The following is a 27,787-nucleotide window of genomic DNA, read 5'->3' as shown; positions in this document are numbered from 1 at the left end:
GGAAGGAGTAATTCCGAGAAGAGGGAATGGAACAGGAAGTGTAAGAATTGCAAGAATCTGCACTAAAATGCCAAAAATTAAGATGATTCCAGAGCATAACAAAATGCTCTTTTAACCTTCCTTTTTAAAGATCCCCTTCACTTTCATGACAGTAGTGTTTTTCCACAAGGCAATTTAAACTTTTATCTTTAAATGATTTCTCTATAATATACTAGAGAAATACAGCTCAAAGGCAATAGTATTGCATTCAGCTGTGTGAGAGACCATTGCATCTGTGTATAAAACAGAAATGAAGAGAAACTGGTGTTATCCAAGAAATGTTTCTTATTTCCCTCAGCTATTATATTTGGCATGTATTAATTTTTAGAAGACAGCTCCAGGACAACTATTTCCTTAAAAATAAAATCAATGCCTAAACTTGTGACCCTTGTATTTACTACTGTCTAAACTCCTGTGAGGTTCTCACCAGATGGAAAAGATATTTATTAGCCAGAACTCAGTTGAACAAGGAAGAAAAAAAATCCATGCACAAAAAAGCATCTCTTCATAGAATAGTACAATAAGCAGTGAAATAACAAAGAAAATTATAGCTAGTTTAGACTGACAGTGTTTTCCAACTAGCAAGAATGAAGAGAACTTTTTAGGCAAGATGTTGGGCGAGATCTTTAGAGGATGTGAATAAAGGCAAAGATTTTCTTCTTTATGAGATAATGTCAATAATTTTATTTTTAAAGGCAGTTAAAAGAGGCAGTGCTTCAGATTCTCAGAAGCATGGAAGATCAATGTAAGCAGGACAGAGTGTCTGAGGCTGGATAGCTCTCACTCCTACTTTCTTCATATTGGAAAATTGCACAGGATAAAATGGGCCTGCGAGCAAGTCAGATCACTTTGACTGTTCTAAGGCCTCTGGTTTCTATGAGGGTTTTTGTAATTCATTCAGGGATCATGGAAGTATATTAGTTCTGGAATGTCATCACTCTACTTGAAAGGTATCACAGAATCAGCACAGTCATAATTAGAAGTGAGGAATATATTTACAAAGTTATTTTATCACCTGTAACAGTCCGCTGTACAACATCAAACTCTCTAATGTGATACACTTTCCACCCTCTGGACAAGGAAGAGTCAAAGGATTCACTATAAGTTTGAGAACCTTAACCTGGAACACATTGTGATCTTCAAGACAGAGCATAAAGAAGAGCAGTTTCTGGGAGCAAAATGGAGAGTCCTTCAGACCCTGTATTTTATTTTCTGCTTACCCAGAGAGAACAGGCATTTCAATTAGTATAAGAGTAAGATGTTTGGATGAGTATTAGCCATCTGCCTGAAGACAGATTTATTGCTGTGGGGGTAAAAAGTAAGGGACTGATTTGCTGAAAACCTTGATCTTCTCTAGTACAGAGAGAGTTCACATAGTTTGCATCAGGTTTCAAAGGATTGCCTTTCTTCAGGTGACTTAAGGTAGTCCATGTAAACTGCTTTCTCTGAATACAGACTTGACAGAATCAACTACACTTTTCCCATAGAGTGTATTCATGAAACCGTGTCACCCTTGAAAACATAGCTAAAGCAACACACATCTACAGAGAGAAGGAACAGTGAGCAGTAATACTGTTCACAGAGTATTACTTGCCAATATGTCTGAGTGTGTATCCACTTTTGTATCTGTACAATACCATGTGTGAACTTAAATGTGTGTCATCAGTCTGCCAGTGTGCAGATGCAAGATGATATGGACCTCAAGTGTAATTATAGGTTCATCACAAGATCTTGCAGCATTCATGTGGATTCCACCCGGCCTCTTTGCATGTCTATGTGAAGGTCTCCTCTGCATAATTTGCAGCTGGCAGATGCTAGGAAGCTGTTTCCTACTGATTATTAACTACAAGATACTGCTTCCTGACAGAGATCTGTTGCCTAAAGGTATTCATACCAAAGGATCTTATAAGAGGATAGTATAATTTGTGTAGAGCTAAGCTCTTTGAATTTGCCCTAAAGGGAGCTATGACATCATTGTCCATAACAGTGGAAGGTTAGTTTAACTGCCCCTCTAGTGAGAGCCACTACATCTCCTCTCAGATTTGATACCAGACTAAAAACATAACTGGACTTACCATTCACTAACCTCTCAGATGTGCGTACAAAACTTACATTGTAGCAGGCATCCAGTGAATGAACTGGATCAAGATCTCAGTTGAAGATTCATGTAGATCCCAAGTCTGTGGAAAGTTCAGAGATCAGATAGCCAGTCTGTTTCCAGCAGCACTTGGCAATAAATCAGTTAAGCAATTGCTGTATCATAAAAGAATGCAAGATAAATAAATATGCTTTCTTACTGATGTATAACATGTGCTTTTGTAATTTCCTTAGGGATGGAAGGCTTTTTCTCATGACTTGTTTCATTTCAAGAAAACTAAGAGGAAAACCATGATTGATGTATTTAAGTAGCATTATCGCAAGAGAAACTACCAGTTCAGGGATAATAGAAGCTAATTTAGAACCCTCATACCCTTATACTGATGCTTTTTTTAAAAAAAAAAAAAAAAAAAAAGCAGAGCATCAGTGCAAGTCTAGAAGCAGAGAGTACAGGAATTTGAATAACAGTAAACTGTAAAAAAAAGCCAAACCCTTCTAATTTTTGATATTGAAAAATCATGAGTTGTCTCCATAGTATATAAATGCAACGCAAAAACTTCAGTTATGATTTTATAAATATCAATAAGAATGAGTCAATTTGTAATTGTGCCTACAAGGGCTCTGCTTATAAAATGTACAATGTAGAAAGAACAAAATGAGGACTTCTGCTCAGTCAAGGAACAACTGAATTTAGGCTGTGCTCTAAGCTCTCCATGGCAGAAAATGAATCGTTGCTTCCATTTCAAAAAGAAAAAAAAAAAACCAAAAGAAAACAAACATACAAACAAAAAAAAACCAAACAAACAAAAAAACCCCCACGAAAAATAACAGGTTTTTTATGTCTGAGTGACTAAAATATCTCCTAATTCTATAGTATATGCAATGTGGTTGAAGCCTCACTGAGACATTGGAACAGTTCCACCACTTTCAGTGAGTCTTGAAGCAGACTCAATCACGTTTAAGGTTTGAGCAACCAAAAATTATTTTGAATTGAGTTAGGTGACAAAATATTAAATGCCAATCTTGATTTCATTTAATACATTCCAGTGATGTATGGTCCTGATGTGTGCATTTTCAGATTTTCACTGAAAGCATTTGAGTTTCAATTGTATAATGTGATTTCATAAATTAAAAGATTGTAAACAAATTGAAAAAAAAAGACAAAGACATTTTTGCCCAAATATATTTTGATGAAAAATATCAGCATTAAATGTATTTTTTGACAAAATAAGTTGGTTTGACAATTTGAACAAGACCTAAAGTTTCAAATGTCAGCTTAAAAAATTCTCACACTGAGACAAGTCTCTGTGAGCCTTCAGGTTTTTTTTGCTTGTTTTATGACAGAAATAGTAAAAGAAACCAAGCGATGCAAACGGGCTTTCACATGCATTTCTTTGTCTGCGGTCATGTTTTTAATGTTCTAAACCATGAGTGGTGTCTATGACCTATCTGCTATTTCTGTTCCGAATAGTTGCAGTAGCTTCTGCTCTGAATCATATTCTGAGCATTGAAGAAAGAAGGAAATAACAGCTGTGCTGGAAGCAAAGCCTTTGTCTACACTGTCCCATCAGCTTGAAATCGTAAGTGTTTGGAGGACAGGCCAAAGCCAGCTGTTGAACATATGCCTTCTGCTGTGGACGGATTCCTCAATAAACCTTATTCCCCAGTAAAGACTTGGACTATCTGAGATAAAACAACATCTGTAAGCAAAGTAAATTGGATTTAATAGAGAATGATGAAATTGATAGAAAATTCTACTTTTAAAAGATCTGAAGTTTATTACTTTATTTAGGTTTCTACAGTAACTACTGAATTGGTGTGGTCACTACTCAGTGAGAAAGTGCATAGAGTGAGAAGAGCAATAACAGAGTGGGAAGATATCATCACCAACAGAAAACTCCTCAGAGAGTAAGTTTGCAATTAAGTCATTACAGATGCTGACTTAGGAACAGAGGGAAACCAATGTTTCAGATTTGTACAACGTTTAAAGAGATACCAGCAAATTCAGTGGTGAGGAGTGAAAAGCATCAGAAATCATGTGTGGATTGGGTTTGTTTCCTCCGGGCTCACTATCAAAGTTTCTGCTGACCACAAGGTCTCATGCTCAGGTCTAACTGCTCACATTGTTGTTTGCTTTTTGTTCATGAGGAAAGCACTGAGATATGAAATGGGGGGAAAAAAAGGTTTCATTGGGGTCATTGTGATCTTCAAGAAATCTAACAACATTGTAATCTGTAGTGTTGGCCATTTTCCTCTACGGACAAGACATTGATTGAAGTCCCTGTACAAAAAATATCTGACCTTTCTCTATTTACACTTCAAACAAAATATGGCCTTTATTGTACTAGCAGTGCTGCTTGTAATGCTAGGGGTAACAGAAAAGAGACAGAAGAATTACTTTTACAGATGTAAATGGGTTGTTGAGACTAGCAATATTCCTTTTTTTCTTGATTTTCTCTCTTTAGGACAGTGATGTGTGAAATGGGCTATTACCTTTCATGTTAGGCCTCTTCTAGTCTGCTAAACATGGAAAACATGAAACAGAGCTGATAGCATTGAACAATTTATTTTAAGCACATCTCCCAGGTATTCACTACAGAGTAGAAGCGAGAAGGTACAGTAACTGTTCTGTATGAGAAACAGCATTTTTCCTAACAGGTGTTGACAGGGGCTTGAAGTTTATGCTTTGTAGGTTTACCAAAAATTCCTTCCTTTGCATTAGTGATTTGAAATATTTCTTCATCAACTAAAATAAGTAAGGGGGGATAAAGTCATCCTCTGCCAATAAATCAAGAAAGGAAATCATAGTACTCAATATTTATTACTGCCCAATCTTTGTAAGTTACTGAGACCATAATCTCTTCAAGGCAGTCACTGTCTCCTATGTTGTTTGTACAATGCACAGCATAATGAGCCTCTGCTTCTGGTTGCTTTCCCAGTGCTATCTCTATACAAAATAAGTAATGTCATTATTATTCCATCATATTTTCTTCTTCTTGTAATCAGTTTGTCACAATTCACAGAATAGCATCACCAAGACTCAGAATTATGACTGCCTTAGCCATAATATGAGCACTGGCAGCAACAAGAAGCACTATTCTTCCTTCTAAATGGGAGTCCCCTGATAAAAGTAAAATTTAAGACCTTTGAAAGGCCATTTACTATTCATAATTGATGTGGCTCTGTAGCAAGTAGCGCAGTCTTAAAATAGAGGAGAGTAATGTCTAATATTTGGATCACAGATGAGTAAAATGAGTTTTGGGCATTAGCAAACCAGGTAATGAGTTCTACTGATACCGAAGTTTAGAAGGTTATTGTGGAAGCCTGGACACAGATATGTTTGAAATAAGCTTACTAGCACAAAATAGGTATATAATAACTATGAATTTTGAATTCTGAATTCATTAACATGCTTGCATAATTACAGGAACAAGGGCAGCAATAATAACAATAATATGTAATAATTATGAAATACAAGTACATTTCCCTGTTCAAGTAGTCTTCTTGGTACTGTGGTGAGGAAATTCATGGGAGACTGAGGTGAAATCCCAGTCTGAGACTCAGGCTATGGTTTGTAGACATTCAGACCGACTCCTCAGTTTTAAGATGAGTCTGAAAACCGCATTCTCATTACTTTTCCTTGTGCTTCTTATTTTTTTAATCAACTTTATAAGTGCATAAAGTATATAGCATTTTAAATATTCAAAGTACTGTAGAGGCATTACTGTTAATTATGTCTCTTTTATTCCCCCTAAGAAGAATAATTCACTCTTTTTTTTTTCCCCCTTCGGTCAACTATTCTATTCAGTACTGAATAATGAGAATTTGCAGGACCTCCCAGGTCAGATGCCTGATTAACTCCTGCTTCAGATTTGTTGAGCTCTATCTCTGTCTGGAGAATGGCATGGTATGAAGCAGAGCTCTAAGTGCTGCGGATGAGAGAGCAAACTCACAGCTGAACAGGTGAGAAACAAGGTCTCAGAGAATTAGGAACAAAAGTGTTAAACCTACACATCCTCCTAACCAACTTATCTGTTAATTGTCTTGCTAGGTTGCAGTAATCTTTTTCCTAGTTAAATAGCAAACCAAAGAAATCTTAAATTGCCCTAACAGGAATTTGATGCTTTCTTCAGAGCCCAGAAGGTGCTTTAGCAACCACTCACAGAGTATTTTGAAAATATTAAGAAAGAAGTTTGACATTGTCAAGTGTTTGGGAGTGAGAGAGGAAAACATCCAAACCTAGTTTGGGAAAGCCTGTTCAGTTCAATATAGAAACCTCCTTGCTGAAGTGAATGATGTAGCTCCCTTTTTCAGTCACTATAGAAAAATAAAGTGCAGTGATTCACTTTGCAGGAAAGGGTGGTGTTGAGGCAACACTTCTGTTATCATGTATTCTTGTGTCTCAGGTCACAGCCTTTATACCATTTCTATGATTTGCCTGTTAGCAAACATCTCTAGCTCTAGTTTGGGGTGAATCAGCTGATTCCCTAGGTAGCAAGACTTAGGAACAGGGCAAAAACTGACTCAGAGGTTAGATTCACCTGGATCTCTTTGCAGCTCTGAACTCAGGCTTGGACACACACCCAGCTATCAAAGGGAATATCCAGGAAACTCCAGGGTAGAGATCCTCAATGGTTATCAAAGTCAAGTGAATAACATAGACTTCATAGAATAACATAAGACTTCAGGTCTTAAGGATCTGTGTTGGTTAAGGACACTTGGGAGCATATATGATTGTCTATGATTGTTAATGGTTTTTGGTTTCCCTTACTCATTTCTGATGAAGCAAGTGTGACATCTGTTGGTATCTGTCTTAGGTGAGCTCTCTATGATAACACACTCCTCTAATAACAATGGCACTTATATGCACGTTTCCCTTCAAGGCCTGAAATGTGATAAAGCTACTATCAAATTTCCATGCATTTACTGCTTTTTAACAGTCAGCCTGTTCCAAGATAAAATGAGGGTGGTTAAAAGTATTTCAGCATGAAACCACATTTTGTATATACATACAGCTTGCCCAGGCAAGGATATATCAACATTTTTCTACTATATGAGCCTGTAGGGTGCTGCAAACTGCCTGATTATAATTGTGCCTGAGATGGCAAAGATGGACTGCTGCAGTGTGAACAATCCATTCTGACCCCATCTATTTCTGCTTAGGGTCAGTTTATGTGAAGATGAGGTGGAGAGTGGCAGCCCATGTCAGTAGCCCCAGTCCAAAGCAGACATTGTCCCTACCACCACATCTGCCTCAGGACTGCCAGGAAGGTGTCAGAAAGCCACATTCTCTGAGATCACCAGATCCTTTGGGTTCTGTGTTTGGTCCTATCTTATCTTCAACCCGCATTACCAAGAGTCTGTCCTTGCACTTTCTTTGTTAGAGAAGCTGCTGGAAGGCAAACTAGTTTATTGGAGGTACAGAATGGGAGGTGGATATTAAGGTAGGAAGGTGCCTTTAGAGGTGGGGAAGATGGGGGAGTTCTGTGTCTTGGATGGGATGAGGTGGAGTGGAGAGACAGCATGCCAGAAGAGGGGCAGGCTCAAGACGGGGGAAAGGAAAAATCTTTGTCCCTCTCTGCACCTTTCAGATTGTCCCTCAGGCACTAGACCTAAGCCTCGATTTTTATGAATGGTCTTTCCCTGGATCTGGCTGCTTGCTCCCAGGCTTACTCAGTTACTCCTGAGTACCCTACCAATACTCCTCTGGCTTCTCCCAGCCTTTTCGCTCCCCCAGCTCCCCATGACATCTCTTCTGCCCCGCAAAAATACAATCCTTTTTCTGTCTCCAAACAGCAACATCGACTTTTGCTTTCATAGCTACATAGCTCTGAGTCTTCACCACTACAAGTTAGTCCAATAGTTAAGTGATGAATCATCATGTTGTTAATATGCCTGATACTTAAAACACTTAGCAAACTTCTTTCCTACTATAAGAAACATTCTGATGGAAAAAAAGTGTTACAAACTGATTTCAGGCTAGAAAATAATTATAATCATAGTGAAAGTAACTAATTGATTTTTTTTAAATGCTGAAATTCTCAACAGAGATCTTGAAAAAATACTTGAATGCTGCACAGAGCTGCCCATTCCATTAGCATTCTTTAAATAAGACTTAAGGGAAATAGAGTGCTGATGAAGGCTAAGGGCTTTTCTTGTTTGCTCCATGAATGTTTGCTGAACAAATTTTTTTTTTAATGGGGTGTGACTGGAAAATAATCTTATGATGAAATATGCTCAAGTATTTTCAAGTACAACTTGTTCAAAGGGAAGTACTTGAAAAAAGGGAGCGGTCTTAGGTGTGATCCCAAAATAATCTCTTTCCAGTGTCTAGCTACAGCAGCATATGCCAAGCTGAAATATTCCATCATCAGATATAAAGTATCAGTTGGTGGTTGTTTACATTCGAGTAATGAACCATCTTGAAATTACGGATCAATCTGTCTTTGATTCCTAGGCTGTGTTTTAATGCACAGTGAGCTATTTTTTTGTACTGTTCCATTTTGCTTAATTGTCCATGTTGTTGTTAAGTACCTATGAAAGTCGAGGAATTTTGACTGAATCTGGAAAGAGTACACTAAGGTATTTCTAATCTATCTTTACATTTAAAATGTTGCAGTCTTCTATCAAAATATTAATCCAGGTGTGACCATTAAAAACTGAAATTCTTTATTCCAGTTTTAATTGATCATCAAGGAGATGTGCAATCTAGTTAAAATGCATAGAATATGATATGAAAAAAATAGTTCTCTTTAAATCTATTCCTTAAGATTGAGAACACATATCATATATATACACACACACACACAATCATTTTCATACGACATCTATCACAGCCCTGTTGAAGCATAGGAAAATATTAAACTCTGATTACATCCCCCAAAATCTCTTTTAGAAAGAAAGCAGGTGGTAGCTGCTTCTCCTTTACATTTCTAGTTTGTATATTTACAGCAAATGATAGTTCTGTACTGGGGGGATTGAAGGTGGGGTGAATGATTTTCCTTTGCTAACCACTGATTTCAGTGTTTGTTTGTTTTTTTCCTGGAAGAGAAGCCTAACAAATTCCTCTGTTTAGCTTAGGCATAGGGTATGAAATTATACTAAGCACATGGATTGTGAGCCCTTTCATCTCTGTCCTGTGATCTGGTAAAATGTCTGTCTTCTCAGACAAATATTCTTAAACTCTCCCTTTTGATGAAATATTTGACATAACTTGGGTGAAGCATTTGCTGCTAATACTATTTTTTCTAGTTTGCTACACACCCATGAGAGAGAAGGAAGTGGAGAGGTCTTGCCATCTTGAACTACCCTACATTTAAATGTGTATTCAATGTGGACCATTTGGAAAAAGACACGACGCATATTGAATAAAAATAATGCACCTTCCAGCTATTTTTCAATAGATCTAACATTATAAGTTTACTAGTTTGATAGGCACTAGCCTTGATTTTATGTCGTAAATAAATTTTCATATAATTCTGTATTCAACATAAAATGGGTCTTTTACTTGACTGATAAGTCACTGAGCTAAAATTTGGTCTTGGTTGTGTTGGTGTAAATGCCTGACAATGATACACTACTGCAGAATTTGACCCTTTTGCACAGGAGAGAGGACTCAGTAGATCTGCATATGAAGAGTTTTTGTTATAAAATACCATATTCCAGGAAAGTATTAACCACTGTTTACAATCGACCAGTTATCTGGCTGATATTGCAACTGTTACATGTGTGGTTAAAACTGATTCCTAATGAATTTTTTTCAAGACTTTTTAATCCTCAGAATATTTTTTTCAATGCAAATACAGAGATAATTTTAATACAAAATGTTTTTGGCTTTTGTGGCCATAATTTAGATGTTTGATTGTGGAATGCTTCAGAGTCTTAACACTTAGGAGATATTTTATGCTTCTCGTAAGTATTTGCCCACTTGCAAGAATCTGTTTTCATACACAAGTATGGCAAATGCCCTGATGTGCAAAGAAGCTATTTTAAGAACTTAGGATTTTTATTGTGGTGTGGGTTTTTTTTTGTGTGTGTGTGTGTGTTTTTGTTTGTTTGTTTGTTTTGTCTGTTTGTGTGTTTTTTTGTGTGTGTTTGTTTGTTTGTTTGTTTGTTTGTTTTAAGTTTGTGCTCTTGAGGTCTAGCCATATTTGGATAGAAGCATTTTCAGATTAGAAAGCAAGAAGCTATCTCATTTGATCTCTCTCTACACACAACAGTTCCACAGAGATTTTTTCCTGTGCTCATTCTTTTCCCCACTTCTGACCAACAAAAGGACCGTTGTGGTTTAACCCCAGCTGGCAATGAGGACCACACAGCTGCTCACTCATGCTTCCCCCTGCAAAGTGGGATGGAGGAGAGAGTCAAAAGGGAGGGGAGAGATAAGAACAGTTTAATAAGACAGAAGAATAAATGTATATAAGTAACACACGCAATGCAATTGCTCATGAACACTGGTTCCATACAGCCCATCCCAGAAGAACAGAAATCCAAACAGCAGTTTGCTCTCAAACACAATCACACTGAAGAGCTGTTCCCGGAAGAAATATACCTCCCTCCAAATCAACCTGGCACTTATGAGCTGGATATTTTACAAGTTCACTAGAAACAATATTTTGAAAGACAGATTTTTGTTACTTGTTTCTTCAGTCCCTCCTATTTCTAGATCAGGAACCCAGTCATGCCTTCTTCTTTATTTTTATTTTTCTTAGTGCTACTTATGATTTTATTTTTTAAAAAATACATATGATAATTGTATTATGGATGGCCTCAGGTTTAAAGCAACTGCAGGTGTTGCAAGAAGGTTTTTTTTATAAACCTGGTATCACTTGAACACTTCCAATAAGAGATTATCTTAGTTCACTGGGTCAGGCTCTGATTCTCTTTACTGCTACTGTTAGTTTGGCCTATCCCTTTTGATATCCTAAAAGTTATTTGGGAAATCTTCCAGCATGTGAAGAGCAAGAATGTGACACAACTATGTTTTTTTTAAACTGTGCCCTACTAAAATATTAAAGTCTGTTGTGCAAATTTTAAACCTCAAATACTGTTGAGAGCTGGAACGGACTAATCTTTCAGAGTAGGTTTTCTTTTTATAGTCAGACAACATTCACAGCCATAACTCATTTGTGTTTTCCTTTGTGGCAGTGTGATGGCTCTGTAGGGAGGAAAGGTCTGCACACATTTGTTCATTAACCTGGTCCCTCCTTGGGATTGCATGCACGTGGGAATGGAGGCACAGGGGAATCCATATAGTTTGGATTGATATTTGAATGCATGCTTTGTCTGTGTGGAACTGCAGCGTTGCTTAATCGGTATTTTCCCTTTGCTTACTTGGTTGAAAAGTTCAGTTTGTCGCAGCTAATCTTTAATCCACAGCAACTCCCAAATGTATTTAGTGCACTGAGTAGTACATGTCAAGGCTTGAATAATAAATTCAAAGGTCGTTTGTGTGCGGCGAAGTATGATTAGGGATCTCTGTAATTTGCACACCTCTGAGCTCACATACCTCCTGGCAACTGTTCTATAGTGAAGGCTAGAGAGCTAGCTAGGTATTTTCAATAGCAGGGGATTAAAAGATGCTCAGTGCTCAACTTTGCTATTTGATTACAGTTAGTATACAGCTGGCAAGGACTTCTGGTATTTTATTTATCTTTCATCTGTCATTTAACATTGACTCTCATGTATGTTTACATGGATGTCTAAGAAAGAATGTTGCACTTCTATCAATTCTATGTTGCAAAGAAGGGCTGTTAGAATAAGTAGGGAAATGATGTATTTCTTTCATTGGAGATACAAAGAAGTTGACTAATTTTGTCTAGTGAAGCCAAAGTGTAAAGGTTCTTTATAAATATATTTGAGGTTCAACAGAAAAAAAAAAAAAAAAAGGAAAATATTAGTGGTCCGTTCTTTTGATCCCAGGATCAAGAGGCTGTTCATGAGTTTCCCACTTCTCTGTAGCTGGGAACATGAGAATTGTTTCTTGGGCTGAAATGTAACCTTACAGCATAAGAGCTGCTAATAATGCTTCATTTCAGTTATTCTCTCTGATTCTAGTTTCTTCTGGATTTCATAAAGTTCTTTCAAATATCTGAAAAGGAGGAATTGAAGCAATATATCCATGATAGCAAACTGTCTTAATTTAACCTGTCCACAGCAACTGAAGGCTGGTGATGACAGCAAAGGAGCAGAGATGCACAGCCTTCGGTAAATTCTACTTTTCAACCCATGGAATTGTCACCTTACTGCTCTGCATCTTCCTTGTTATGCAAAGCAGCATATCGCCATTCTCTACAACCCAAGTTAAAGTCAGTGTACTGGAGACACAGTCTAACTCTAAAGGTATAGCCTTCTCTTTTAAGAGATCACTTAAAAAGCCTAAGCCAGGGGTGTCAAACTCATACATTTATACAGTCCTAAAATTACATTCGGCCCTTTGAAGGCAACTGCGAAGCTGATGTGCCCCCACTGAAAATGAGTTTGACACCCCTCGCCTAAGCCCTATCTGAAAGAAATGCAGGAAGGGAGAGTATAAATGAGATGGTGGACAAAAAAGGAATATACAAAATGCAAAATTAAATTATAGTCATCTGAATCACATCCACATTGAGATATGATTAATCTATTTTGCTTCTCAACATTTATATTTATTTATATTTCTATTCTTTATTTAACTTTCTAGCCTCAACCATGATGTTGCAGGGTTTCTTCCTAGAAATGTATTTAATTGCTGACAGTTGGGATGCTTACAGTGAAGTTACAGAAATTCTGACCTAAGATTTACAGTAACATTCCCTGTTATATTCTGAGAAAGGTTTCAGTAAACATGGGGTCGAAAGCTCCATCAATTCTAAGATCACTTTTATGTATTTTAAACAGCTCAAGTCTCTGACTTTAAGTAAAAGGTGCTTTCAGGTCTTTTCGTCAAGGGAAAATATAGACAATCTTAAGCATAAAGTGAGTTTTACCATTATATTTGCAAAACAAGTATGAGTTTGTACAGTTAGTTGCAGAAGTATTGCCAAAGGTACATATCAGACAGTATTTGAGCAATCTTGAAAAAAAAAAATCAATAAACACTTCCTTGTATTGCCTTTACACAAATGTATTTTGGAAAATTTTTAATTACTTTAGATGCAGCCAAGATTTTTACTGTTGAGCTGATTTTGCTGGATTAACTGAGAGCCTAGCTTAAAGTTGCAAATTTTTTAAATAGCCAAAGTTGAAAATTTCAGTAATTCTTTTTGGAATATAGAATAAAAACATTGTAAGTGTCCCTGAAGTCCTGAGAAAGTTTGGGAATGTAATCTATACACTGTTTGTATGTGCTAGTATCAGCACACAGCATTTTCCTAGTTTATGACAAAAATGCAAATTACTTCAATACACATTTTTGATATACATACATTTGTCATCCTCTTCACAAGTACAGCAGTAGTCTTATAATAAATCTGTAACTTAAGAATTAGTTTGAAAGACTATTTCTGATGATGTAATAAGTGTTTCTATTAGAATATATTTCCAAGTAAAAAATAATTTTACTTGCAACTCTGCTTACAAACAAAAAACAGCTAATAAGAATCTTTAGCAAAAATAAATTCCTGAGCAATCTTGATATGCTTTTGTCATAGCAACAGCTGTGAGTGAATATTGGGTGAAATAAACATCTTTTCCTTGCAGAAATATTGTCCAGCTGTGCTGTTCAAGTTTCAACATATGTTCCAGTGTCAAAACTATTATGCAAAAACTGTTCTGGAAGACTGTCTGGCAGGATCTGAGGCGCTAAAGCTGTTTTTTGGGTGAAGGTTGTTTTGCCTTTTTGGAGGGTAAAAGGTATTGTAAGGCTTTTGTTTCATTCCACTAAGTAATTCTAAGATCTGTTTGCAATCACTGTATTATAACTCACCTATTTGATACACCGTATTTTATTAACAGAAAGCTTTGATATGGAATTAGGGTTGCCTGGAGGTATTAATCATGCCTTTCTGGAGTGGTGACCAAGAATGCATGGACAACCTTAAGCATTCAGCTTTCATAACCAAAGGTTGTATTCACTGCCTTAGGCATAGCTACTGTGAGTATTGCGTGGCTTAATTAAAGCAGTTTGACAGTAGAGAGTGTTAAGGAAGTTTCTTTTCCCTAGCACGAGAATGACGCATTCTGAAAGGAGTTAACTGTAATGGCATTGAGTGAACCTCGTTTCTTGTATGGGGATGTACATGGCACAAAAAAGGAGCGGATATGCATCTCAAGACGTTCAATGTTTCTTGTTCAGTACTGCTTCAGCTACCGAACCTAGGGTGGTATCACTCTTGACAGCAGTTAGGCTGGAGATGAGTGTAATTAAAAGTGTAACACCCTTAAGGAGAAGAAGGCTGTAAAATGAAGCGCATACAACATTTTTTACCAGAAAGCAAGAAATGTTTTACTGTGGGAAGGTTGTATGGCAGACCTTGGTTTATACTGTTCATAAACAAATGTGGAACAGGTTGCTGTTAAAAATAGTGTCTGAATGCACATGCTACTTAATTCTTACCCCTTGCTTTGCAGAACTTCAAGATCTGTTAATCTCAGCATCCATGGACATGATATTCAGCCAAGGAAATAACTGTTATTCTTTTATTTCTGTTTCCCAGGATTCTGTTGATTGTGTTGGTTACAGAATACTCTTAGGTGTTAGAAATCACTGGTACCAAGATGGTTTGCTCTTGAAATGCTACTTGTAGCTGGGCAGGGGGAGATGATGCTCTGGTTTCAACATACAGTACACTTTGATATAGTGGAATGGGCATTTTGGTCATGATTTGCAGGCTTGGAAGAATGTAGCTAACAGCGTAGTGAGAGGAGTCACAGATATCTGTTTGTCTACATTCCAAATCTTGTCAGCTTTAATATCTAGTGGTTACAATAACTTGAAGGACCAGACAAAAAAAATACTTTCTACACCTTCCTCATGACTCCTTATAGCATATTTGTCAGCAGTGCTACCATTTTTTGTCCTGTCCCTTTATTCCATTGCACTTTAAAAATATTCCTTGCTTTCTGGCACTACATGCAGATTCATACATTTATGTGGTCACCCTCAAATAAGCTGTACTGTGCCAGAGGGCCTTACGGCCAAGGAATAATTCTTCATCCTTTCGTATAGATGTAAAAGTCTTTGATACGGTCATGAGAGCAGGACTTTAGAATTTTTATTTTAAGGTAACTTGCCTAAAAGAAAATTATCTGCACAAAACTCATATTCTATGATAGCCATCAGCAACATCCTACTCAGTTGCTAATGGGACTTCTAGAAGCTCCACTGCAAGGAGTCAGAAATTACAACTTGCAGAGAACTGTTTCAGGATCCCTTGGCTGTTAGTGATTGTGTCCTTTTCCTGTGCGTTGAGGAGGACGAGGCATCATTTCTATAGTTTGGTCTTACTGCCAGTCACTGGACAATGGAGATCCTGTACAAGCACCTATCTGGAAAAGCTTGTTCTCACCTACTGACAGAATTGATGCCTGCTTTGTGGAAGTTTACTTGCTTGAGATTCCTTCACCACTGCTGAAACAAAACATAGACTATCCAGGGTTATCAGTGCTTTCAGAGCATCTCAGAAGAATATGAGGGGAAAAAAGGGGCATTAAACTCTCGAAAACCCCTTTAGGTATTTAAGGCAATAGTTAACATCTGCACCTTATATGTCATAGCTTGAGAACTTAAAAATTACAAATAACTTAAGAAATTCAATGAATTCTGTTTAAGTTGTCCCAGGTAGATCTTCATAATTTATTAGTGATATAAAATACTAGAGGCTGTAGTCCTAAAAAGGAATTATATCAAGTGATAAAAATACAGTACAGCCAAGGGATTTTGCCTCATGCCTACTGCTAGGAAGATTATCTAAGGTAAAATGAAGCCCAGTCACTGTCCTGCAGCAGGTAGTGTAAGAGAGAGAAGTGTTGTCTGAAGACGTCAGTAAAAACTTTAAAATATCGAATGATGCATGAAAGCAGGAAGCTTGTAACAGAAAAAGTTGCATAAATTATTCATAATGACCTAATTTTCTTTGAATTAGTTGTAGCAAGCTTGCCAAAGGAACAAATAAAGATAATATAGATTAATCTCTCATTTGTTATCTTGTAAGTAGAAGAAGGAAAAAAAAACTTGCTAAATGTTATGTATAAAGTCACAATTAAGGTTAATGAGGAGAAGAAATTCCCAGCTGTTGTCATTGATGGCTATAAACACCTGCTATTCAGTATCGCTGATTTAGGGAACTGGGGAGTTCCAGGTACTACTAACTGCATAAATATTAAGTGTCTTGAGTGCTTTGGGATTGACCAAGAGAATGATCTGACTTCTCAGTACTCCACTCAAAAACAGTCAATTCTATCAATTGTAAGAAATATTGGGGGGTTGGGTTTGTTTTTTTTTTTTGGTGGGAGCAAAAATTTTTCCTCATTGGGAATGTGATGGCTCAAAATATCCCAGACTGGGATTACTAATATGTCCTGTATTACTGCAAGACTACAGATTTCAAGATAACTGAGGGAAGTATACGAGTCTCAGAAGATCTAGGAAAGGTAATTTTCAAATAAAATGATTGCTCAGTTTTACCTATGGCACAAATAGCATACTGCTACAATACAATGTTATTATTGTTTTTGCCATATTAGAAACCATATTTAAAATTTCTCTTTAATTCTGTTTTGTCACTTTAATGAGACCTGTCATTTGTGATACCACAGCTGTTAAGATTGTGTAATGATTAATGACGTGCAATATTTCATTTTGAAAAGCCCCCTATAGCTGGTTCCTGAAAGGCATCGAATAAACAAAGCTGCAAGCTTTTGTTCATCTCACAACAGGAATACTGTATTTGGGACTAATGCAGGTTCCTTCAGCAATACTATCACTGTATTTTATAATTTTATGTTGAGAAAGCAACTTGACATACATAAAGTTAGTTGCAGTTCTTTGTTTTCCTAAACTACAACTTGTGAAAGAAGTGCATTAGAAACCAGTCTCAGAGTAGTTAAAATGTTTTTATTTTAACTGTATGCAGTCCTTAGAACTGTATTGTTTTTTGAGGGTTGTCTGTTTGTTTCTTTTTGGGTTATTTTTCCATACATTTTTATTCTGATAACCATTTAACATTTTCTGGTGGACAATAGACTTGTTTTGCTTGGTTACTTTTTGCTTGAGTGCCCTGTGGACCACAAGCTGAAAATCTCTTGATTACAGCATATGGTAGTCAGCCCTGTACACAGACATACACATATAAAATAAGCAACAGTATATGAAGAAGCTCATCTATTTGAAGCCAGAAAGTGGATAAGCTCTAAGCTGTTCCAGTTAGAAGCTGATAAAATCTCATTACTCCTGAAGACTCCAATGAATATAACAAAAATAATGCCTCTACCTTAAAGTCCTTGGAATGCAAGACATGAATAAGAAAATACAGCAAAAATACTAGGTAGAGATCAGTGTATTTGAGCCTGTAGATGTCTAGTGGTAAATCTGCATGTTCTAGAAGTCTAGAACACTCAGTGCAAATAATTTTCAATGGTTTGAAAACCAAATCAAAACATCTTTTAGTCTTTTAACTTTTCATAGTCAATTCTTGATCCACAAAGCAATACCTGATTTTTGTGAAAAGCAGGTATAAATTAAAATGTTTCTCTATCGCAAGGTGTAGATGGAACATTTTACCTTGTTTGTACCACAAAAATTATGACATTTGGATTTTTTTATATGGTTAATGTTCACACTATGTAACTGCCAATGTGGAGATCAAATGTGCAACGCAAACCACATAAAAATTTCTATTGGTTGACTAGGCAGAGTTAGGAATTTTATTGATGATAAACAGTATGGAATGAACACACAAATCTGTGTGATTATATTGTATTAAAGCAACGTTAGTTTATTATTAGATTGTTATATTATGTATCATAAACAAATATGGTTATACATTTTTATATTATATTCTAACATAACTGCAGTTCTCATAATGTAATATGTTCTGTCATACAGTATATCTCATACTACAGTTTGACCAGTGTCTATTCAAAAGCAACATTATTGATGTATCAACGTATAAAACAGTTGAGCATGTTCATTCATAAATATAACTTAAATAACATACTACTTTAAAAAAACCTTTTTATTAGAAAAAAAAATAGATAAATAATTAGATAGGTTAGATAATGGTAAATTTAACATCTGGACGGAGCAAATAAAACACCAGAAATTATATATCTATAGGAAGATTGAGTAATCACAATATAAAATAAACCATAGATATGAATGTTTTTTAATATTTATTGAAAATATATTTATATATATGCTGCATGTTGATCCCCTGAGCATCACATAGTTTTCCACATCACATATTATGCAAGTTTATTTAATTTGAAAGGCACAGCCGCTTACAGAAAGATACAGGAAATTTTGGTCCTGAACTTCGGCTAATTCTCAGCTCTGTTTCACCAGGTTTAAATAAAGCAGTATTTTGTATAAAACCGTAACCACAAAATAGGAAATAAGAACTGAACCTCTTTTTGTGCTGAAGAAGCTAATGGCACAGGGAGAAGTGATGTAAACCAGAAGTTTCAGACAGATGCAAACTTTGTTAAAGCTTGTAACTTTGACTAACATTCTCCTGCTCAAAAGAAAGTGCTGATAATCATTTTTTTTGCTGTAGAATGCTTGATGTGAAACGTAAGAAAGGAAAGTGGGGTTGCTGGAGGATGTATTAAGCCACATATAGCAAGTTAGTTTATCTGGTTGATTGAACTCTGACCTGTATATATTTAAGTGGAAAGCCCAGAAGAGTATTGAGTCTCACTAGGAAAAGAAACAAAGGGTCAAAGTTTCTGTGGTTCAGGACTTCATGGAATTAGAGTCTGGGGGTGAAACCATGCTGTCATTTTGTTTTCTAGCCCAAGGAATTAGAATATTATGATAGATTAGCTGTAGATAAATCTTAAGTAAATACTTGGGTTTAGAAATTTGGAAGAACTGTGCAGGCATCCCGTTGGAATATAAAGCCATTTATGTTCCCCAGGGAAATCAGATTTTGAAGGAGGGGGATGAAGGATTCAACTCTTCTTCAGTGATATAGTCACAGTTGATAGGAACTTTATTATTATCTGTTTCTGTTGGACATATCTTTTTACAAATGGAATCATGAATCAGTTGAGGATGAAGGCATTCATTTCTTTTGTCCATGAGGACATGTTCTAAAGATTATGCCACACATCTTAGATAACTCCTGATATTTCTTCAACTGCTTCCCTCCCTATTCACCATCTGGCAGAGACTTCAAAGCTTTTTACCCCATAGTTAGTCACCATTTATCTCTGAAAAATCTGATTCGGACTCAGAAGAAAGACAACCAGCATGATATATTAATTTGTATGCTAAAGTTAAAATAAGGTTCTTTAGCCCTAGGTATTTCTCAGTAAATTTCCCAGAAATCTCCCTGATTTCTGTTCATGTTCTAACCTCACTCCTATTTTCCCCATATGTTTTTCACTTTTAGAGTTAGTGATCTGCCTATGCCATGGTACAGATAACTCATCATTTAAACTGATGTTTCATTCTTTACTGTATTTGACAATTTCTCCCCCACTTTTACAAATCCAATTGATTCTTGATCAGTATAATTTGACCAAGAAAATACCACCTCTAAAAAAGCATTCAGAAGAAGGTGAGGTTTTGGAAGATTTTCATTTCTTTGTCTTTATTTTCCTCACATTGCCATATGAACCAGATGGATAATCTGAATACAGATAGTAAAAGGATAGATTTCAGATAATAAAGCTAGCCAAATGATTTAACAGGGTATGATAATTTTATAGTAATAATAATAAAATAAGAGCTTTGTTCTGAAACCCCACTCAGCCCTGAACTGATGTTCATGAGGAAGTTCCCACTGAAAATATCCTGAGATCTTCCTAGAGAATTTTGTTGAAAGTTTGTTTAGTTTGGAAGGATTTCTTTTCTGGTGGTCTCACAAAAAAAATAAGGACATTTGGAGTCAAGAAGAAGCCTTAAACCTTGTTAAATTCCTTTCATTTATATTTCATAAGTAGTATCATTTATATGCATTCAGTTATGAATACATTGTGAGTAATAGGTATTTTATTATTCTTTGTTTACTTGTGCTATGTAAGTAGGATTGTAAATGAAGTTCTTTGTAGCTTATTGTTGGCAATAATCTAATTTCTCTGAGGCGTGTTCATGGAAGAATCTTGGTTCCCAGCTTGTGTCTTTTGGTCAGTGTCTGCATTCCCTCTGTATAACCTTTACAAAACTCTGTATAAATTCTGTAAAGTTTTTTTCTTCATACTCTTCACATTCTTTGCATTTTGCTGATGTTGTGGAATTTGACTGAAAAAGAAAATGCAATAGTAAAGCAGGATACTGATCTGTTTGTTCTGACAGAGGACTAACCCTTGTTTGTCCTGTTTTGGAGAACAATTCCAATGCAGTCAATGGCTGCAGAAGGCATTGCTGAAGGCTTCCAAGGTACTCATGTTCTATGCAGCTCCTGGCTTGCTTTCTGAGTAGAATCAGCCACCACCCTTCAGCGAGAGATGGAAGTGGCTGTCCCTTGGAAAATTAGGATACTTTCCTGTATGTGTCTGAGCATATCTGACTTTGGATACGGAAGTTACAAACTTTATTTATATATACACATTCAAACACCCTGACATATGTATGCATGCGCAGTCAAAAGTATTTGTTTCGATAGGAATTGTGAAAGTGTTTTTCAGAAAAGCACTGAATTCTGCTGTTTCATCATTGTATGTGTAGCTTTTTTGTTGTTATATGTAGAGGTTACTGGACCCCACTTGCTTTCATCTGCACCATCCCACCTTTTATATCATGAAAGAGGTATTTCTGCTACTGAAGAAACATTTTTGATTTGTGGGGTTTTTTTTCCACAGAGTGTTGGTGTTACTTACCTTGTTATTTTCTAAGCTTGCGTTTCCGTTTTTCCATATGTTCAATACATCCTGTGTTTTACTGCAATTTTTGATATAACATTCTTGAACAATCACTTTCATCTCTAAGAAAAAGCATCTCATTATAGGTTCTTGGCATTCTTTCTGAAAAACATGAAGTTATAACAGTTTCATGATTAAAGAGGAATAAGTAAACGTAAGTTAAAATTTACCACAAAGTGGCTGATTTTTATTTACTGGAGATCTCTTCTTACTATTCAAGTACTTTAAAATATCTGCAAAGAATGGCTGTGAGAGCTAACAACATAAAGGCCAGCCAGTTCACTAAGATGAAGTGAAACATAGCGTCTTGATGAAGAATATAGGAAAGTAATTAATTAGGAAATAAATCTGGAATATAATTAAAAGTAGTAGATTTAAATTAGTATTATTCTTAGTAGTTCTAGCACTTTCATTCAGAGATCAGAATTCGGAATAGGTAAAGGAGAACAGAAAGTAAATATTACCTGTATTTCACAAATTAAAAAAAAAGAAGCAGAGCTACTGATTTCTCTATCAAGTCAATAATATAACAAAGAATCAGTCCCAGACTGTCTGACTTTCAGATCAGACTGTCCCACTTTCAGAAAATCTTCCTGACATTACCAGGTATCAAATCAGCCGTTACAATGGCTTAGCCTCCCTGGCTCAGTTCAGTTAAGAGAACGTGTGTGTGAATGTGGACGTGCGTGTTTTGTGATATTTTTTCCTGTCATGGGCAGGACTAACTATACAGACACATTGGCCTGTGCTTGCTCAGGCTTGCCAGATCCATTGAACACATCAGCATTACTGTATTCTGCATGCAAACTAAGAGTGCTCTGCACTCAAGTAGTCAGTCCATCATTTTTAAGAAATCTTTTATTAACTCCTTATATACAAGATTCACATATTGTCTGTGTTCGGTACAGTCCTTGTGTCAGGAAAGCAGTGTCTCAAAAGCAGGGCTGCTGCCACCACAATTAATCCACCAGGTTCCACCACAAAGATGACTTCTAGGAGTGGGGTACTGGCTGGGTTCATTTTCTTGGTGGGATGCACATGTGCCATGGAGTGCGAACTGAGCTTCATGGCAACAGATTGTGAAAAAATCTCTTTAGGATTGAATGTATGGAAACTGCATTTAGGATGATCATATTTTACATCTGTTTCTAAGGTTGCATTAGGAATTATATTGACAAATTAGCATAATTCATCCTTTGCAGGATAAGTTATCATTTATAACTATTATAAATCTAAATCCTTATGAGAACCTAAATTATAATGTCCAACTATTATAAATCTAAATCCTTGAGAATACGTAGGTATTTTCTGCTAAGCTAATGAATGGCAAAAGCAGAGAAATGCACAGGTAAATGCAGACAGTTACTCTCCATATTCCACTTCTCCGGTATTTTATTCCATTGAATAGCACATGGTGTTAAATGATCATATTTGGAAATATTTTCTTTGTCACTTTTTCCCTCCCCTAAATTACAAATGAATACCAGAATTATTTTAGCAGTGTTTGTTCTGATAAGATGATTTTGCATAATCCCTTTTAATTGATTAATTTTAATAAAAGGCGATTCAATAAAAATAATTAATACATGCCTGCATAATTTATCGTAAGTACTTTAACTAGCAGAACTGTTCCTTCCAAGGCAAATCATAGGATTTCTGAAACTTCTTGCTTTAGGAGAAAGTTGCTAGTAAAGAAATGAAACTATTGTATTATTATAGACCAGTTGTGGTCAAATTTGAAGTTTACTTACATCCTCATCTGTGTTTGCAGTATATAAGCTGACATCAATGTCCTAAAAGAAAACAAGAGTTAGAATCATGAACATTAGCTAACAGTTTTAGAGATAATAAAGCTAACTCTGAAAGACATGGACTAGCTCCAAATTCAAGGGCCAAATCCATCCAGGTGCTGGGACCCAGCACGTCAGGGATGTCCAAGTCAGGCAGTAACCTGCAGGACGGGCTTCCCTGTGAGGAGAACTCATCAGAATTGAGTCCCACAATAGTTCCTCCAAAGGAGGTAACTCCCAAGCCCACTGACCCTTTTATCAGGAAAAGTGAGAAAGAAAATAATATTTCATTCTAGAGGCTGCAGTATTTGGTCAACTTCAATTCCTTTTAACTTTCTATTCCTTTGCTTCTACCCATGAAAGAGCATTATACCAACACCATCCCTTTTCCCACTCCCTGTCACTTTATAGATAAGTACAGTGCTAAATATGAGATTATGTCTCTTCCTATGATTATATGGAATTCTGACTTTTTTATAAACTTACTTTGGATGTCTTGATCTGCTCCAAATCTTTCAGAACTTCTGCCCATTTGCAGTGACCTGCTGCTGTCTTTGGTAAATAAGCACTAGAACAGAAGAAAAACAGTGATCACTAGGCTAAGCAGTAGGTATACACTTCATTTATGCAAAAAAAAAAAAAGCTAGAGATTATTTAGATACATGTAAACAATGTATCTATAGTATGTATCTTTATAAATGGTAAATATGTGGGGCAAGTATCTTTGACAAATCATAAAATCATGTAGCTATATAAACACTACATCTCTGTCACACGCCGTATAAACAGCTAATGTGTTTTTTAAAAAGGCCAGATCAAAAGAACATAATGCAAGAGAAAGGCTCAACTACTAATGTAAAAATATAATTCAGTTAAGGTATACAAAACCCACACACATTTCAAAGTCTCTTATACTGAAAATTTCCCGTGCTGCTACTACGGAATTTCTACTGTAAGCCCTGTAGAAATAGTATTTGTCATTTTAGATGTATTTTCTTGTATACTTGTATTCCTGCTATGGATAAGATTTTGCTCAAAATGAACCACTAAAGAGCGGAAGGAGTATTTCCTTCTCCTTTGCAAGGTATTTAGAATGTGAATTGTGTTTTTAATGTGTCCCCTATTGGATCCTTAATTTGGATGCCTTTCAGTACTGCTGATATATATAATATATATATTATATTATATATATACAAAATATATAATATAATATATCAGCAGTATATAAATAATATACTATATATATAATATAAATAACCTACAACAATGTAGGGAAAGACAGACCAATTGTTTTGGAAAGTTAGTTAAAAAAAAAAGTTGATAAACCTCTAAGCCTTAAGCAAAGGCTCAAAAATTACGATGTTTTTGGGAAAGGAAAAAAATGGGGTTAATGACAAGAATCAGAGGCCACAACATTTTTGCCAGGGGAAGAGTGAGAGAAGAAATGTCAGACTTTAGCAAAGAGATTTGGCTGAAGAGAACAAATAGGGCATGTGGGCCCTAGAAGCGGGGCCACTTTTCTAGGGCAGGAAACTGGAGTGAGAATGGAAGGACACGTCTCATATACATAACTCAGTATATGTGTTTAAACATGTTCATCACAAAGATATATGGCAGTTGATTGAGGTCTTTAAATGCATCAATTCCAAACACTTGAGGATTATCATGGAGATTAGGGCCAAGATGCATTCTTGGCCAGACTGATTCTAGTCAGAGAAAGACAGAATAAAGTTTAAGGGACCGTGGCCTATGAAGCAATGGGGGACTGCACATCATGGCAGGAGAGGATCCACTCTCTAAAGCAGCTGGAGGCAAGTAACAGCTGGGATAGTAAAAATAAATAATTTGTATTTACTGTCTAATTAACATTGACTTTGTAGTTACCATAGGAAGAAGATTATTAGTCTCATCTCATTCTTTAAAAGGCAAGAGAAATGGCTGTTCAGAAGAAGATACAGCTGATATTGCAGACAAATACTTTTCAGGTGTGTTTTCTGAAAGACACAACCAAGATAATAGCTTGTCACAACCTGATTTCAGTGTTTTGCTTTAGTACTAATTTAATTAACCAATTTGACAAGACATTCAATCAAGGCAAGACTACCTGTTGTGTGTAGATTAAAAGACCAACTGATTTGTAGCTTCGAGAAATATATAATCATTTTACAAAACAGTTGGTAGAAAATCAGATGCTGAAGACACACTGCAAAAATCTGAACTCATTCTGGGCTCTCTGTTTATTTTTCTGTTCATACTGCAGACCGCAATATAATACAGGGACAATACTAAAGAACTTCTCTTTTGTTTTCCATCCTGGAGATCGCTCCCATGCCTATGTATTGCCACCCAAATTCTTTGAATTACCTACAGCCATAACATTACCCACGATGTTGTGGTTACATATGTATGAAACTCTGCATTGAATACATCGAAAACTATGGTTATGTGTATAGATCTTAAATATAGTATTTAGATATATATTTATGCTTCTTTACATAGTGTATGTACATCTAATACTTGGAAGTGATGCATTTAAGAGTTTCGTCAGTGAAATCTGACAAATGGAAATGAAGTGTGAGCTGTGCACGGACCATAAGCACAAGTTGCACTGTGCACAGCCTGGGAACCTTCATTCCAGAATCACAAGCCCTTTGATTTCAGCTGATACAGTTCCTGCACGGGTTAATTATCAGCAACTGTGCTTCTGGTCCAATGTTTTATTTCTTATCATATGTGCAACACGCTTATGTTAACTGTCTCAAATGATGTTTCTTTAGCAGTGGGTTATTTACATGCTAAATTGTAAGTGGATAGTTTAAAATGGACCAGACAACATAATAAAATAAGACCTGGTGCTGTGCAGGGGTAAAAATATCAAAATGGGAGGTCAATCCATACATTGGTAGGTTTGCAGCTAACTTGCTGAAAGCCACCTGTTTTAAAGCATCTACTGGTAAAACCAGAAGAGTAATATATGTGTCACAGGCAACTTCTGAAGAGTATTTGCAACAAATGTTTGTTACTCTCATAAAGAGAAAATTTTTAAATACGTTGCAGTTATTCTGTTTCCAAAATGCAAAGATTTAGCTGAAATAGCATAGTAACCTAATCACTACATAAAGTTCTGCACTCAATAATGCAAAGCAGTGCGAGACCCTTTGTGCATCTGTGTCTGTCTAAAACCTGTTAAATAAGAAGTATGTGAATGAGTGATAAATAGATAATCTAAATTAAAGTAAGGCCAGATCAAGGAACATCCATCTACTGAACTATTTTAGTATGGAACATGCCATGTTATTGTTACCTACTACTATGTATTAAAAAAAGGCTCAACCTGCTACTGTTTCCATAAAAAATGGAAATCTAAAATATACGAGTATTAAAACCAAAATATTAAGTATATATAAATATAATATTTTTCAAACATACATGACTGTAATGGGAAAGAAATGTTAACTTCTTGGCTATGATAAAAAGAGCTAAATGCTCTTTTATAGGATGACAGAAAGGCTGTAGCTGTAACCTTTTCACAATTATATTGTTTGATCTGAAATTTGTCATGGTTTTGTTTTGTTGGTTTGTTTTCTAAATCTCCATACTAACTGTTTTGATTTGATTTGACAGTACTTAAAAATATATACTATTTTCTTTTACTTTTTTTTTTTCTTTCATTTAATTGAAGTTCAAAAGTAGCCTTATGGGGAAACTCAAAGTACATTTTAGGCAATATAAAATCTGGTTTCTTGGCTGCAGCTGAAGAAAACATGTTTTAATCCCATGGTTGATTTTTAAAAGCACATTTTAACAAAATTACTTTAAATGTATTAAAAACATTTTACAAGCCAGTTTTTAACAGACAAGATGAGGTAGCTGCAAATGAAAACAGAAAAGACCTGTGTTGGGTCCATAAGCACTTACCAGCTTTGTGTTTCATAATTAGTATTACACGGCCTTAAAAAGCTGATTTCAGTCCAAGTGCATCATCAAATTTATGCTGTAGAACAAAATGTTCAAGATGAGGAGAATAATACATCACAGTAGCGAATGAATAATGGGCCAGGGTTATCATTAGTTTGTCATTTGTTTCCTTGATCTTTGGTTTTCTTAAATATGGTAGATAACTTACAGTAATGAAATAATCATTGGTAATTTGAAATAAACACTCAGTTTCTAGAAGTAATAGAGAACTTGTACTGATTGTGAAGTATATACAAAATATACTAGATGCATACTCTAAAGGGTATTAAATTTGTTCATAGAGAAAGAGGTTCTTAATGTACAGTAGATCACCTAACACATTCCTTTCAACATTTCAGGGTCATTTTCTGCTTGAATTTCTTCATTATTTCATCCAAGTTATTATTCAACAATGTAAGGACTGTTAGCTCACTTATGTGCTTTGACAAATTATTATCCTGCCTTGAACGCACATTGTTGTAATTTAAAAATTTCCTTTTGCTAGTGTCAGTTTCTCATTTCTTACTCTCTTTAATCATTAACCAATCCCTCTCTGTCTTTATTATGTCTCTGATACTTCCTTGTCTTATGGAAGCTTGAACTTTGGACAAGGGAGCAGCTCATATTTAAATACATAATACATTTTTATTTGTAGCTTGTGTCCTGATAACCTGCAACTCTAGGTTAAGGATTAAAGCCTTTGTAAGCACATATGTTATTCCGCAATACAACTGAGATTTATGAAATGCACAATTATTTGTTTGGGAAAGGAGTGTGTTTTTCTCATAAAGAAGTTAAAGTGAAACACTGCAAGAGCAGTTACCACTGAGTAAAATCTAAGACACAGTAATACTGTTTTCTCTTTAAAGAAGGAAGTGTATAAGCAAATGACAGAACTT

At 35.8% G+C, this 27,787-nt stretch overlaps 1 protein-coding gene across 3 annotated transcripts in view; it reads right to left on the bottom strand.

Moving 5' to 3' along the window:
- Nucleotides 1-18,024: 18,024 nt before the first annotated feature.
- Nucleotides 18,025-27,787, bottom strand: part of IL15 (interleukin 15) — a 38,022-nt gene continuing 28,259 nt past the window's right edge. For all 3 annotated transcript variants that reach the window (XM_082051162.1, XM_082051163.1, XM_082051161.1), the window contains exons 3-7: nucleotides 24,816-24,925; nucleotides 23,418-23,499; nucleotides 22,893-22,934; nucleotides 21,100-21,243; nucleotides 18,025-20,521 (exon numbers count right to left, since the gene is read on the bottom strand). In XM_082051162.1, coding sequence (XP_081907288.1) covers nucleotides 20,408-20,521; nucleotides 21,100-21,243; nucleotides 22,893-22,934; nucleotides 23,418-23,499; nucleotides 24,816-24,925 — 492 coding nt within the window. In that variant the 3' untranslated portion in view covers nucleotides 18,025-20,407. The remainder of the gene's footprint in view (nucleotides 20,522-21,099; nucleotides 21,244-22,892; nucleotides 22,935-23,417; nucleotides 23,500-24,815; nucleotides 24,926-27,787) is intronic.

Source organism: Streptopelia decaocto (genome assembly GCF_964273445.1).
Source record: "Streptopelia decaocto genome assembly, chromosome: 4".
Lineage (NCBI taxonomy): Eukaryota > Metazoa > Chordata > Aves > Columbiformes > Columbidae > Streptopelia > Streptopelia decaocto.
This window is presented reverse-complemented; position numbering and strand designations above follow the sequence as displayed.